This window comes from Dipteris shenzhenensis, chromosome 18 (assembly GCF_047967505.1).
Source record: "Dipteris shenzhenensis isolate YYH24624 ecotype China chromosome 18, Dip_SZ_1.0, whole genome shotgun sequence".
NCBI lineage: Eukaryota > Viridiplantae > Streptophyta > Polypodiopsida > Gleicheniales > Dipteridaceae > Dipteris > Dipteris shenzhenensis.
In genome coordinates, this window is record NC_141613.1 from 42834411 (window position 1) to 42849594 (window position 15184).

At 39.9% G+C, this 15184-nt stretch overlaps 1 protein-coding gene across 1 annotated transcript in view; it reads right to left on the minus strand.

Annotated features, from left to right (window-relative positions):
* LOC147891258 (beta-galactosidase 2-like) overlaps window positions 1-11016 on the minus strand; it is a 55761-nt gene extending 44745 nt beyond the window's left edge. The window contains exons 1-11 of the mRNA XM_087389189.1: window positions 10855-11016; window positions 10635-10730; window positions 10339-10451; window positions 10137-10203; window positions 9930-10022; window positions 9695-9832; window positions 9434-9525; window positions 2205-2310; window positions 1659-1746; window positions 1414-1535; window positions 48-212 (exon numbers count right to left, since the gene is read on the minus strand). Of these exons, the coding sequence (XP_087245315.1) occupies window positions 48-212; window positions 1414-1535; window positions 1659-1746; window positions 2205-2310; window positions 9434-9525; window positions 9695-9832; window positions 9930-10022; window positions 10137-10203; window positions 10339-10451; window positions 10635-10730; window positions 10855-11016 (1242 nt within the window). The remainder of the gene's footprint in view (window positions 1-47; window positions 213-1413; window positions 1536-1658; window positions 1747-2204; window positions 2311-9433; window positions 9526-9694; window positions 9833-9929; window positions 10023-10136; window positions 10204-10338; window positions 10452-10634; window positions 10731-10854) is intronic.
* Between the last annotated feature and the right edge of the window lie 4168 nt (window positions 11017-15184).

Genomic DNA, 15184 nt, shown 5'->3' on the forward strand with positions numbered 1-15184 from the left:
GAGCCATCAGGCCATCTAAATAAAGCAGAAACGTTGAAAAACTGTACCTTGGCAGAATTGAAAGCAGCATTTTTACAGTCTGGAAGGATAGTAACAGACGAAGCAGGTAAGTCATACATGTATCCATTGAACTGTATTGTTGCATTGGAGTCTTTATCCGTATTTGAGAGAAACGCAGCACAGTTTTCTGTGCCATTTGCAAATATGACTACCTGTTTAACGTAGCAGACATGATCATAGTTAGTCTCTTCTTTTCATAAATCTCACCTCCAATTCACTATAACCAATAGATGCAATGCATGGTTTCTGACAAAGGGAAAAAAGGTTTGCAACAAAAGAGCATGAAATTATGTGTTGCAATTAAAGAAATGAATAAAATCATACCTTTTAACCATCTGAAATTAAAATTTTTGTGGGCAAATGGGTCTTCTAGTTAAATGCAACAAAATAATATTCCTGCTATTTGGTGTGCTCTCATGCAGAGATCCTTGTTTAGACTGACAATGAAACAGACAAAGCATGCGTGACTTGCTAGCTGGGTTCCTGGCCTTGATATATAAGTTTCATAGATTGGCATGCACTGGGGATGTGTGCTTCAGGTATATCTGTCTTTGTGCAGAGTCAAATCTATCTGGTGTCTAGCTCTAAACTTGTGCATCTGTTGGAAATCATTGCTAGTGTCACTGCCTGCAATTATAATCTGGTTACGTGTAGCATGTGCTAAGAAGTGAGTATTTTTCCAATGTTGTGATTATTGCTTCACCAAAAATTTTATAAATTTGGTACATATCACCTATAGAGTGGTGGAAAGATACATTCTGTATGAAGGAGAAGACAGCAAATTGGGTGACCTCTGTTTATCTTTGTTGGCGCAAGGCAGATGTTGCTAAGCTTTTTGATGGAAATTTGTCCCAACGATCCTTGCTGAATAAAGGTAGCTGGTAACTGTACCTTTGGTTTGGCCATGCATGAAGGGAATGCATCTAATACTGATTTACACATATAAGAGGGGTATCTACTTTCAGCAAGCCCATGCATGCTCCCATTTGTTGTGTACACGATATCCTCTTTTTTTCAAGAGGTCTCAACACAGTCTCATTTTATATATTATCAAATTTCTAGCTTTTTGATGGAAATTTGTCCCAACGATCCTTGCTGAATAAAGGTAGCTGGTAACTGTACCTTTGGTTTGGCCATGCATGAAGGGAATGCATCTAATACTGATTTACACATATAAGAGGGGTATCTACTTTCAGCAAGCCCATGCATGCTCCCATTTGTTGTGTACACGATATCCTCTTTTTTTCAAGAGGTCTCAACACAGTCTCATTTTATATATTATCAAATTTCTAGCTGTATTTTCTCGTAGTTTCATTATAAAATCATGTGGTAGAGAGAAAGCCCTTGCTATACATCTTGTTTAGGACCCCAGGATATTTGGTCTGGTGCTGTTCCAGTCATTAATGCCGGTTCACATAATTGCAAGATGTGGTGCAGTTCTTTCAAATGACCCCACTTTGGCTGGTGTAGAAGTCCTGGCAAAGAAGATCATTGTCCTTTTAGAAACATTTACTACGATCATTGTCTTTTCTAATGAGACGACGTTATGTAGCTTCACTGCCTTACTAAGAGTTGAAATAAGCAATAAAAGAGTTTACCATACTCATCAAGGGGGGCATCATAATCATAGGTAGTGGTGATAAACGGTCCACCTGCAGTGCGGCCGAAATTGGTTCCTCCATGATACTTCACAAGAGATGTTATCAAATGCTTTAGGTATAGCCAAACATTAAAAAAAGGTTTCACGTTAAATGGCATCAGACAAGCCAGAAAAATGTTTTAGGTGTAGCCAAACATAAGGAATGTGTTTCACGTTAAGTTGCATCAGACAAGCCAGAAAAAACACTGACATGGTGTTAATGCAAGCTATTGCAAATTTTAGCTTTTCCTATAATAAAATTTAAGGACAAGGATCTCATGTTCTAGACTCTAGTATTTCGTCAATATTTTCCTATGCTTGTGTTGGGACAGAACCCGTCCATAGCCAAGCGAATCCTTGTTACTATTTATCAGAATTATCTTCCAGGTTTTAATAGTTATTTTTATTCTTCAAACCTACAAGGATTTTTAACAGCTATTAACACACATTTTCACCCCTTTTCGCTCCCCTCTGCATGGCTTTAAGTGCTTTTAAAGCAACATACCATATAGTAGTTAAGGAAGGTGCCGTTTGTTTGAAAGAAGCGGGCAACTTCAAATGCAGTCAACTTTTCCGATGTATGTGGACCTGAACTTCCATATGTTTGGAACCTGAAAATGTTACAAGAATCGTTTATGTCAAGATGAAAAATTACATACAAATGTGATTGCATGCTCTACATCAAAATTTGTGTCCTTTATCGGATATCATAGTATGGATGATAAATTTAAAAAAAGAAAACAATTGATTTCCAAGTAATAGCTTTAAATGCATCAAACAATCAAATGATATTGGCATGCCAAACATACATTCCAATCTTTGTGCCGATGTGTGCATATGCACCAACAGCCCCCCATCCCTACATCCTTCAGGTTGTACACATATGATGTCTCCCCTACACATGCATGCACATATACCACCCACCTTCATGTGTGAAGGAGCGATGATGAGAGGCATACTAATGTGTACACGTTCATATGTGCATGAAATGACCGTGCCAAGTATGTGTGCTTCTCTTCTTCTTTCCCTCCTTTGCTACTTTTTTCCCATTTGTTCCTTTCCTGCTAATATGTTTCTACATCGCTTATGTCTTGTTCTTATGTCTCTACATGTGTGTTTGTGCAAATTGTGTTTAGATTGTGATTTGTGATGTGCATTTATTGAGCTTTTGATTTGTGGCATGTGTATTTGCATATTTAGGGGGGGGTTAAGAGAGAAGAGAGAGAGAGAGAGAGAGAGAGAGAGAGAGAGAGAGGTAGGGTGTAGGTGTGACCTGGAAAATCATTTTTGGGAGGGAGGGGAGGGGGTTTGTGATAAATTGAAACTTTTCTACTGTGAACTTTTGTTGTGTGTTTAAATGATGATCTCATTTAATTTTAACTCATGGAACATTAATATGGATATTATTGAATTCTATGTGAGCAAGAGCTAGGTATGTGAGCATACCATGCTTTGGATACAAACTCTCTTGTCAAGATAAGAAATAATTATAATTTGAGCATACCATGCTTTGGACACAAGTTGTCTTGTCAAAACAAGAAAGAATAATGTATTGGGTGAAAATGAATACACTAGAAATAAGTTCAACAAATCCCACTCCTCTAGAAAAGGTGAGCTTTGTTAGCATTGCCTTGGTAGGGGAGTGCTTCTTCAAAACTTGGAGGTCATTGAGTGTGATTCTAAATGTGTTAAGTAATTAAATAAATCCTTGATTTTTTCTCTAAGTTAACACTTTCAAAATCTCTCTCTCTCTCTCTCTCTCTCTCTCTCTTTGAGCCTAATGTAGATCTGCTTTGCCATTTGTGATCTCACACAAGTTTTGCACTTTATTGCTCTCTTCTTGTTACCCTTCTTGCTCATTTATATTGGGATGATGGGGAGGGGCATTAGCGGTATGGGATGTGAATGCCTATTGGGCTATGGCTAGGCCATGTACCTTACCCATGAACTTTATGGGCTTCTGGGCCCTATGGTTGAGTCCCGCAAGGTGCAAGATGAGCCCAAGATCTCATTCTACATAGTAAGAATTGTGTAACTCAAGAAACCTTTAGTTAAATAAAATCTAGCTGGTAGGAGATAATACCGAGAAGCACTGGAGAATATATTGTTATTTTAGCATATTAAGAACCCTTAGAATTAACTGTGGTGGAAATTTGGTGGATATCATGAGTTGGGTAGCTTACTCAACATGATTGTAGAGCAATCTTTTGGTTAATTTAGTAGTTTAACTTTTTAGAATAGCTTGGGTAAGGAGGGGGTAAAGATCATGTATCAATATGAGATGTCAGTTGGTCACTTCTTGAAGAATATTCAAGCCAATAGACAACAATTTTATATGGAAGAAGAGTTTCTTTAAGATTTTGATGTCTAAAATGAACTTGAAAAGTATGCATGTATCCTTTGAGGAGGAGAAGTCTTCTTGATTTGATGAATATTATTAAGAGTTTGAGAAAGCTAGCGATTGATTTTCATTTTTTAATAGACTTTTTGGCATAAAGTGATTATAGTATTGTGTACTGACCTAATATTCGATCTATGAATTAATAGATGTTAGGGACCCCACATGAAAGGCTTCAAAATGGTCTTGAAAGGATGAGATTATAGGATATATCATTACTAGATATTACCATGATGACTGAGCAGTTCCTATACCCCCCCCCCCCCTCTCTCTCTCTCTCTCTCTCTCAGTGGTAAAAGATTTTGTAAGGATTGGTTAGGAGGATTTACTTTTGGTAAATTGGTCATGATGCCTTGTTTGAATCTAACATAATCAATGGATTACATGCGTTTTAAAAGAAATTCCTTGCCATGGATGAATGGTGATATGTTTTTTGTTTGTCTCATGATACCCATGGTTGAAGTTACTAATGATTACATTCTGACCATTCAAAATACAGGATCGAGCCAGTAGTGGCGGAGTCTTAATAGGATCTGGAAGAATACAGTTATACCACCATTTTGGATCCGGCCTGCATGAAGAAGACCTCTAAAATGTTTGTTGGTGGAAAGTGTGAACCAAGAGTCTACATATGTCAGGCAGTACAAATGATTAAGGTTTCATCTCCTTGCTTACCAGATTATGCCTTCGGCTCCAACATGATTGGAGACATGCAAAACCCCAAAACCTATAGCAGATGTCAGACCAAGAGCGGAGGAGACAATATTAGTGGAGGATAAAACTAGTGGAGGAACGAGCCCAAATGATGGCTCGAAATGACAAAGATACGGCTAGCCCTGGGGGTCAATTACGCCATGATCTAAACTTTGTTGGATTAATCAAAACTATGGCTTTGGTATAATGGTGATCAACGACTACAATACAACCCACTTCAGATAGGAGGAGATGGACAAATAAATCCACCCCTAAGATTTGAAGACTAGGAACAAGATCGTGCAACTGTAGGCGAAGGCATTGGAAACTATACCCGAAGAACCAACAGAAGAATCTCATGAAGCTAGACAGTACAGCGGCAGACACAACAGCCCAAGAATTGTGGCTCCAATACAATTTTATGAGTTTTTAAAAACGACAGTTTCAAAATGAATCCTCAAGGGAAGAATCCTCAACCATAGAATCCTTAATCACCAAATCCACCACCTCAAAACCCACCACCCAATCCACCTCCACAACCCAACCCACCTCCAATGAACTCCAACGTAGCTAGTTTGAGGTGTAAGTTCCGGAGTTCAAGGGGTACAAAAAAGATGACATGGATAACCGTGTGCGTAGTTTGAAATGTAGTGGCAAGCGAGCGGATTTCAAATGATATTAGGTGATGCGAAAAAGGTGCAAACATTTTGCAAGTACATTATCTGGTAATGCCATGAGTTGGTTCAAACCATTTGGTGTTGGTCATTTCCATGATTACCACACCGTACGAACATCATTTTACATCAACTTCATAAAGGAAAAACACCAAACGACATTTGAAAAAAATTAAGGGAACTCAGATAGAAGAAGTTACTTGTGGAAGTTTACGCTCAAGAATTCCATAATCTTAATGCTCGGTTGGATCCGGTGGTAAAATCGGCAACCGAGACACTTGCTAAGTATTTTTACAAGGGTCTCTAGCTTGAGAGCCGTAGTGCCATGAGTGGACTAGAGATTCAAGGCACAAATGGATTCAATGAATTAATTGATGCCACTAAAAGAGCAGAATGAAGATGTGGGTCGCCAAGAAGATGATCTAGAAAAGACATATATAATTCAGATAGTGAATCTGACTCTGATATGGAAGAATGAGAGGAGAAATCTGATATGGATGAGGAATTAGATTGTGACACATCCGATACTGATTTGGACGAGGACAAGACAACAACAAATCCAAAAAGATGAAACAATAGTGGAAGCGCAAGTCAACCAAGAGGGATTCCAAAAGATCGAAGAAGGGGATCTCAGTGAGATGGAGAAATTCCTCGAAGAAAATTCAAAAAGCATGGGCATATCCAAGTCAATTACTAAAGCTGGATTTGCCACAAAAACTACCCAACAGAATTCTATTGGTACAATCAAAATGCAAGAAAGAATTTGGCACATCAAGCACCTTGTACTCTAGCAACAGGAGGAAACCAAGTGGTGATCGATCAGGTTGCAGAACAAATGTGGCCCAAATTCAACAAAGAAACAACTCAAACCAACAAAGGAACAACTCGAACAAGAGAGGCAATTGGAACCAACAATGAAATGAGAGCGAAACACTTGGGACTAGAATAATGGAGTCAACAAAAACTAAAATTCTTGTCAAGAAAATGGACACCGACTAGGGCTACATTGTGCACTATGGTGCACGCATCAAGAAGAATGAGGATTAGAGACTATATGCTATCCATGAGACCTCCTACTCAAGAGTAGCAACTGCCACAAGTGAATGCCGTGCTGATTGAGGAATTTGCGGATACATCGGTGTGTCATAATCACCCAACTACAGATCTATATGAGTTGCAACAATGTGATTTCTGATCTTGCAATGAGAAAGAGATACAGTGCCAAGAAACAACCAAGGTCGACATTTTAGCACTTGCAAGATCAGAAGGCCCGATTAGTGTTTCAGTAGTAGGGAAGCATCACCTCAGAAAGATAAGCGTCTGAGATGGAAGGACCAAGAGGAAGTACACATGCGTATTGAAGGAGCATCAAAAGATTTAGGGTGAAACCCACGAAGCATGGCAATCAGTTCAACAGGTATCCTTGGGAAGGATACCAAATCTGGTGCGAAGTCAACCAGAATAATTTTACAAACCCCTCCTACTGCTTGAGCTCGACTAAATAGAATTTTCCAACACAACCATTTTTAACTTTGAAGAAAGCATAAGTATAGATTACGATGGACCAACTATTGTGGATGGTCTTGGAGGTGAAAATTTTGATAAGAGTCGATTCGGGAAAATGTGCATTTTCTACAAAATGGGGGGTAGTATGTGGGAATATCATTTTAGAAGAAGGAATGGTCATTGATCCTGGAAAAGTCAAAGATGTGCAAAATGCCAAGGTTCCCTAGAATATCAAGAAGTTGTAATATATTGTGGGTCAATTCAAATGGCTCAACCATTTTTTGTGGTATCTATCATACATCTACTAGCCACTCACCTGGTTGACAAGGAAGGATGTTCCATTTGTTTAGGGGCCAGAGCAAGAAAGAGCATTCAGGCTAGTCAAAAAGATGTGTGTGGTGTCTCTGGTGTTGCAACCATGGATTGGACTTTTGATTTCCATGTGTTTGTGGATGCTTCGGATATAGTCATTGGAGCAATGTTAATGCAAAAAAGATAAAAAGGTTGGTATCAACCTGTGTACTATGCCAATCACACATTGACTAGTGCAAAAAAGAATTATTCTGTTAAAGAAAGAGAATGTCTCAGCATGATCTATTCTTTGGGTAAGTTCCACCATTATTTGTTAGGGAAGAAAATTTTCTATCATGTGGATCACCAAGCATTGCTCTTTGGGTGAATATGGCATATCCATGACGGTCAAGTTGACTAGATGGAATCACCAAGCATTGCTCTTTGGGTGAATATGGCATATCCATGATGGTCAAGTTGACTAGATGGATACTGTTTTTGCAAGAATTCGAGTATACCATAATCCATACACCAAGAATCTAGCATTTGGTAGAGTAGATTATTTAAGTCAGCTGGAGCAATATGAGATTCCCATGGAAGGGGGATGAAGGCTGATGATCTGTCGGATGCAACTTTGTTCAAGATAGAACCAATGTATGGCATGTATTGGTACGACGGGATGATATAGTTCCTTATGAATGGAGTGTTTTTGAAAGGCATGCCTATCAATCAAAGAAAGAGAATTGCTTTGAAGAGTAAGCCATTTCTAGTCATTGTCAAGATTGCTCTGCCGATGTGGTATTGACCAAGTGGTACGATGTTGTGTACTAGATCATGAGTAGACTTTGCCATATGATAGAGGCCCATTAGGGTCCCATTAGGGTGCATTCAGTGGTTATTTCTCAAGAGAGATTCCTACAAAGCAGATTTTTCAAGCCGGATTCTGATGGTAGACAGTGATCGAGGATGCACATGAATTGCCAAACATTGTTGGTATTGCCAACGAGATGGCCAACCGAAGAATGCTAATAGGATGTCGATGAATCCAATGTGGTTTGGATTTTATTGGTTCATTCAAACCAGTAGCCTGGTACACAGGAAACAAGTATGTAGTGATGGCTATGAATTACTGTACCAAGTGGGCCGAGGCGTAGGCATTACAAGATAATTTCACTCCAAGTACGGTAAAATTCATGTACATTTCAATATCATCACCCATTTTCGATGCTTGATTGAGTTGGATACTGATCAGGGAGGACATTTTCTCAACAAAACTATCAAGGAACTCATGGAGGTGCATATGGTTATTCACAAAAGGTCCATGCCGTATCACCCATAGGTAAATGGCTAGGTGGAAAGCAACAACAAAACTATGAAGCAAGTCATGAAGTTGACAATGTCGGAGAACAGAAAGAATTGGCATACGAAGCTAGATTTGTCATTGTGGGCATGCAAAACTGCTTTTAAAGTTAGCACTGGAACTCGGGGGTTATACACTACTAATACGAAACCCTATGTATCACATGCATTCAAAGAGTCTTTAAGAAAGCCCTTAACCAAAATATTCCTCTCAATAAAACAACCCCTATACAGTTATGACCTAACCGTTTTTTTTCTAAAACTAGATTTAAAACCCCCCCTCTATTATTGTAATTTCCTATTTAATTTTTTTCAAAGGTTGAATTAAAATACCCCTTCTTTTAAATGGGTGTGATAGTCGCATATATTATTAAGTAGCCCCCCAAGCATACGTATCAGTTCCAAGAGTCTATATGAACCCATAAACATTAAGCTACAATTTATGTGAACTAAAAGCATTCAAACACATGTGACTACTTACACACAAAAATACAAATATGATAGCCTATATCAATAATAAGAGGTCTAATCTACTTACACCTACATATGCATTTATGCATGCGCACATATTCGCTTACACATATTGAGTCATTTTATGGGTTTTTGAAATGGGCTTAAGGAAATGTTTTATTTCACCTAAAGTTTGTAAGGAGGGGTCCTTAAGTTTTTCCTTGATTGAGAAGAAATTGACCAGGGGAAGGAGAGGGGAAGGAGGAGCATTAGAGGAAAGTAGAGAAGGTGGGTGTGTGTGGGTGTGTGTGTGTGTGTGAGAGAGAGAGAGAGAGAGAGAGAGGGAGAGAGAGAGAGAGAGACCAGCCTGGATAAGCTTCTGTCCACATTTTGGGTTTATATGGAGCATTGGGCTCAAAATTGTCGGGGGTAGCAACTCCATTGTACGTGTTGATCTAGCAAATAGTAAAACATCAAAGTTCACATTTTAGATTTACTTGGCCCTTAGTGCCCTTAGTGTCTCACCGGCATATAAACCAATATGATTGGTGTCTCACCATGAGCTCACCATATGGTCTTTTGTGGCATATAAACCAAATTGAATATGATTAGAGAGGTAATTACCACAGGGTCAGGAGCATCCGGCTGTTTGCACATGATCCAAGGTACTCCAGTATTCAGTCCCACTGCCATCTCGGCTGCCCACATTGCATATGCATATGCTCCCGTTCCCTTGAGATGAGCTTCGAATTCATTCTCAATCTGAATCATAATTCACCGCAAGATTTTTGTTACTCCATCCTCGCTCTAATTAATTCCCAGTTCATCCAGAAAATCATTCGCTACACACATCACATACCTGCGCCATGATGATCGGCCCTCCTTGCCATGCGAAAAGATTCTCATCTTTCATCATTTGCACTATCTTCGTCGTGAAGTTTTGCATTGCCTCCTGCCAGAATCGGAATCGGAAAGACCCATCTTTTGTTACACAATATGCGGAACTGATAGAAATCGTGTAAGTTTTTGATGCGATTTTGTTACAAATTGATATAGAAGGGTATACCATGAATAGGGTGTTGTTTGTTCGCACCACCACACCAGGCTGAAGATACAGCCATACTGGTAAGCCCCTGAAAAAATCGTCTCGTTGAACAATGGGTGCTTAACGGAGCATTAAATGACTTCGGATTAGGGACGGATTTTACATGATGGGTCGAAAGCAATACTGAGCACAATCAGGGAGACTACACTATCAAAGGACATACCCGAAGTTCCATTCCGCAGCAATAAATGGACCTATGCGGAGGTTCACAAAAAGTCCTGATTCGTTCACCAACTTTAAAAACTTCACGAGGTCCAATCTACCTTCAAAATCGTACTGCAAGACAACCTCAACGTTATAACGTCGAGACTGAAGGCACTCAGAATACATTGCATATTTCTCGATCCAATGGCGAAGTGCAATAACGGATTATGGCAAGGAACTTTCGGCTTTGAATTAGGGAATCACTCCACATATATTGCCATTGGAAAGTATGATTTAGAAGACGCGAAACCTTACAGTGCCCCGTTCTGGTTCGTGTGCGTTCCAAAAAACATAAGTTTGGATGACGTTCAATCCACCTTCTTTTGCTTTTGCAATAAGATCCGGCCACATCTGCAATCGCAATGATAATCTAAGTATACGCAGGTCTGCTACAGATCTGCATCTTCGCCGAGCACGTAAAATTTTTATCGATTTATCAAAGGATAGTTCGGTCAGCATGACATAAAAAACTAACCTCGGGAGTGCTTCTCGGATAGTGGATTGAACCGGATAAAAGAAGCCTGGGTTTTCCATCGAAAAGCACACCTCGATGGTCATAAGTAATATCCACAGCTGCCACTGCGTTATGCTTGAGCCCCCAAGCCGATAATACGAGCAGCAAGAGAAAGCGCAACATCTTGGCGGAAATATTTGCTTTAGCCAGAGTGAGCTGTGCAGAACCACATAGTTCTGGTTGGCATAGGATCAGGCCTCGCATCTAAAGACTTGCTGTCCACAAAGCCACAAAATGTAAGCCAGCTTGAAGTAATTAAGTTTGAAGTAGGAGGCGGAGCGGTTCTTCAACGAGAAGCCACAATGCGTGTGGGAAGCATTGAAATGACGAGCATAAAATTGGAGCTATTGTACGCAACTTTGATTGCTTGATGACGGGATATAAAACACAGCGGACGACGGCTGCTGGCGGATTAATGCAATGGCATGAAAAGGCGATGTTTTCAGCTGCATTTTGTTGCAGCGAGCTGGCAATTTGAACGTGAAGTTGATGATCACTCTCGGGGATGCTAACTTTGGCACCCTGAGTTTGCTGCTGGATCGCGCCGGAAATTCGGCAGCCCATGATAACTGCAAGCTGCTTTCTACTCAGCAAATTTCAAATGGCGGATTGTACTACGGATTCATGTCTTTTTTGCAAAAATTAGCCGGCTGCCGATCAGCTGCCGGATGAACTATGCGACAAATATGGTCAAGAAGGCAGCCTGGCCGAAGTATAAAAACCTTGTTCACACGAGGTGAACAAGAGTGCATGTATGCACAAAAGCACTGGCTGAGGCTTATGAGGCTCTAGACATCACGATGAGGCTCCCTAACCTGCCTCGCTACGTTGTCATAACCTTGTGCAACTTCCTCGGTAGTGTCGTTAGTGCCTAGCCAAAGCCTTATACCCTTGATCTCGGTAGATTTCCCCGAGCTTTGCTGCCTATATTAAAAAATGACTTAAATTTAGTCCGTTGCAAAACCACCAGAACTTACAGTTTTCGGAGGACGTAAAATTTAGTCCCTTGGTAAACCACCAAACTATAAGAAGTTATGTGATAGCAAAATAGTAAAAGACACTCTAACTAAAAAGTGAAGAAGGCAATGCCATGAGCATCTAGATAAGGAGTTGGAAGGGAGAAGGAAGGGAGAAGGGTGAGATGAGAGAAGCGACGTGGTGAATTGGGATCAGGATTTGCGTGCCTTGATCGATGCTACGAAGATTGATCGAGCATTGGGAAATCCGAGCTATGGCGGGATATAGAGTTTTCACTACACAAAATAGGGTAGCAAGGAAGAAATGCTAGCACACTTGTGGTCATGCGCAGCACAGCTTCGGCCATGGGGCTCTATCAATTAAGGCTCTATCGAAAAGAAATTTAAGGACAATTTTTGCATCCATGTAGTTGAAAAAATGCAAGGTTACTTCAAAGCGGATAGCCTCTACTTAACCTTGATAGACCCGCTTATTGTCACTGATAGCTCTTTATATTTCAAAGTTTCTTTTTTTGTCATGGAGCACATAACTACAATCTTAAATTGAAACTTGGATTTTGCCGTTTAATCAAAATATTATAAAGAGAAAAAAAAGAACGAAAGAAAATATAAACATGAGACACAAGGTCCATCAAGACCCGACCCTCCCTGCAAATGTCAGGGGTAGTGTTTTATTATTGCCTTGGTGATGTGTAAAGATTTACACCTTTTGGGAATTGAAACCAAATAAATACATGAATAAGACTACGCTCACAAGAGCTCATAACTCATCCTTGGTTGCAACCTAAATAATATTGTGTCATGGACTACAACCACATGAAATATCATCCTTCGATCTTGCATCCCATGTGGCATCTCTCCTGTTGATTTTGAATCTTATTTGCATCGAGAACATGCATCAAAAGAGGGAGATGTTATAAGAATTCAGGTTGAAGTAACATCGATAATATTAGAGTCTGATAGTATTAACTAAGTACTTTATCATATCGAATAGACAATCACTGGGGCTATGTTGATAACACGTGACATCATCAATTGAGTGCTGGTTTTCAACACTATGTGCGAAATATGGGTTTATAGTTGCTGCGAGAATTACAACTTCATTATTAGATTGAGTTTTCATTTCAACAATTGGCTCAAAGCAATAAGGGTAGATAAAACTATCATCACACAAGATTCGTAATGGGGTCGATATGTTTTCGTTGCCACACTACATACATATCTTTCCAACTGTAGATGACCACACTTGAATTTATCTTTGAAGGAACTTTGAAAGTCATGCAATGGCAAATCTTTCTCCCCGAAAAGTCACCTTGTGTTATCTTAACACTTATTCATGTAACGTATTCATCATGCGTTTTAACTCCATGTTGTTCACGTATGAATTTCGAATCCAAATATGTGTTGAAATAGTTTATTGTGTGCTGGTCATTGTTGTGCACATTCGTCTTCAAGATTTGTTATTAGTACATAGGAAACCAATACATTTTAAGATCTTCATCACTTAGGGGTATTCAAACCGTACATATATAGTGACAGTAAAATCCCATGCGTTATCTAAGGAAATCCTTTCAGAAATATGTTGAAGCAGATGGTACCAAAGTGCTCTTTATAACGGAATATTTGATGAAAGAGAACAGGCACATTCATTGACCGGCTTTTATGTGCCATTTGAGAAAACCCTTACAGGGATACCCCAAAGTAGATGGGATACATAAAACTAGACTACAACAAAAAAAATCCACAATTCTTTTTTTTTAATAAAAGAAAAATTCTGGAAAAAGAACAGTCATTCACTAACCAGTGCCTACGAATTCCATGTGCCATTTAGCAAACCTTTATAGGGATACCTCAAAGAAGATGAAAAACGTGCACACCTTTTTACGCGTAGTACTTTCCAAAAATTGATTGGAAGAAAATCAAGATGATCATCACTTACGAGTATTCAAAAGTGCACTTAACCATACATATACAATAATGCTTAAATCATGTGTGCCATCTAAGAAAGCCTTTCGGGAATACCCCAAAGCAGATAGGACTAGCGCTCTCTCTCTAATACATTATGTGCACTAGAGGTTTTGTTACATCAAAACTAACTACTTTAATTAAGGATAAGTAGTTTTTCAACCCTTGCCCTTGCTCAAAACAATTAGTTCAGAGAGAGAGAGAGAGAGAGAGAGAGAGAGAGAGAGAGAGAGAGAGGTGAAGGAGAGAGAGAGGGAGAGAGTGAGGGGGAGCGGGATGGAGAGGGAGAGTTTGAGATTGTACAAAAGAAAGTAATATGGGGGGTTGGGAATTTCCCAACCCCCCATATCGCTTTCATATGGGGGGTTGGGAATTTCCCAACTACCCATATCGCTTTCTTTTGTACACACTCTAGAGTGCACGTACACACACACACACACACACGTGCGCGTGCATGCTTTTAGTTTTTCTGACACACCCACAGAGAGAGAGAGAGAGAGAGAGAGAGAGAGAGAGAGAGATAGAGAGAGAGAGAGAGAGAGAGAGAGAGAGAGAGGGAGAGAGAGAGAGAGGTAGGTGAAGGAGAGGGAGAGGGAGAGGGAGGAAGAGCAATAGAGAAAGGTGAAGGAGAGGGAGAGAGAGAGATTGTACAGAAGAAAGTGATATGGAGGGTTGGAAAATTCCACCCAGTCCATATCACTTTCTTTTCTACACACTTTGATGTGTAACACACAAACAACCCCCCCCACACACACACATACATAGAGAGAGAGAGAGAGAGAGAGAGGTTGGTGGAGAAACACACCGTTACGACCATTACACACACATAGACATACACTAAGAAAACATGTTTGAGGGTGAGAGAGAGAGAGAGAGAGAGAGAGAGAGGGGGGGGGGGGGGGAGAGGGAGGTAGCTAAGTGAGAGAGAGAGAGAGGGAGGAAACTGAGAGAGAGAGAGAGAGAGAGAGAGAGAGAGAGAGGGTGTAGCAATATAAAGCTTTTTGTGGAACTATATTTCCAGCCCTTTTCTATTACACCATTAGAAAACTCAAAAGTCTTTGTGGAAGTATCTTTTCATCCCTTGTCTATTACAACTTTAGAAAACATATGAGTCGTTGTGGAAGTGTATTTCCATCCCTTGTCCCATACATAATTAGAGAGAGCATTTTAAGTCCTCCAAAGAGCCTACTATTTCATTGGCTTTGTGAAAACAAGCAGACTTCAAATCTGCAAGCCATTCGTCACTAGTAGGACTAGCTTCTGCAATCTCGGCACAAACTCTCTTCACAAGCTGCTTCAAGGCTTCCACCAACTTGTAAGCATACAACAACTCCTCTTTTCACTCCTTG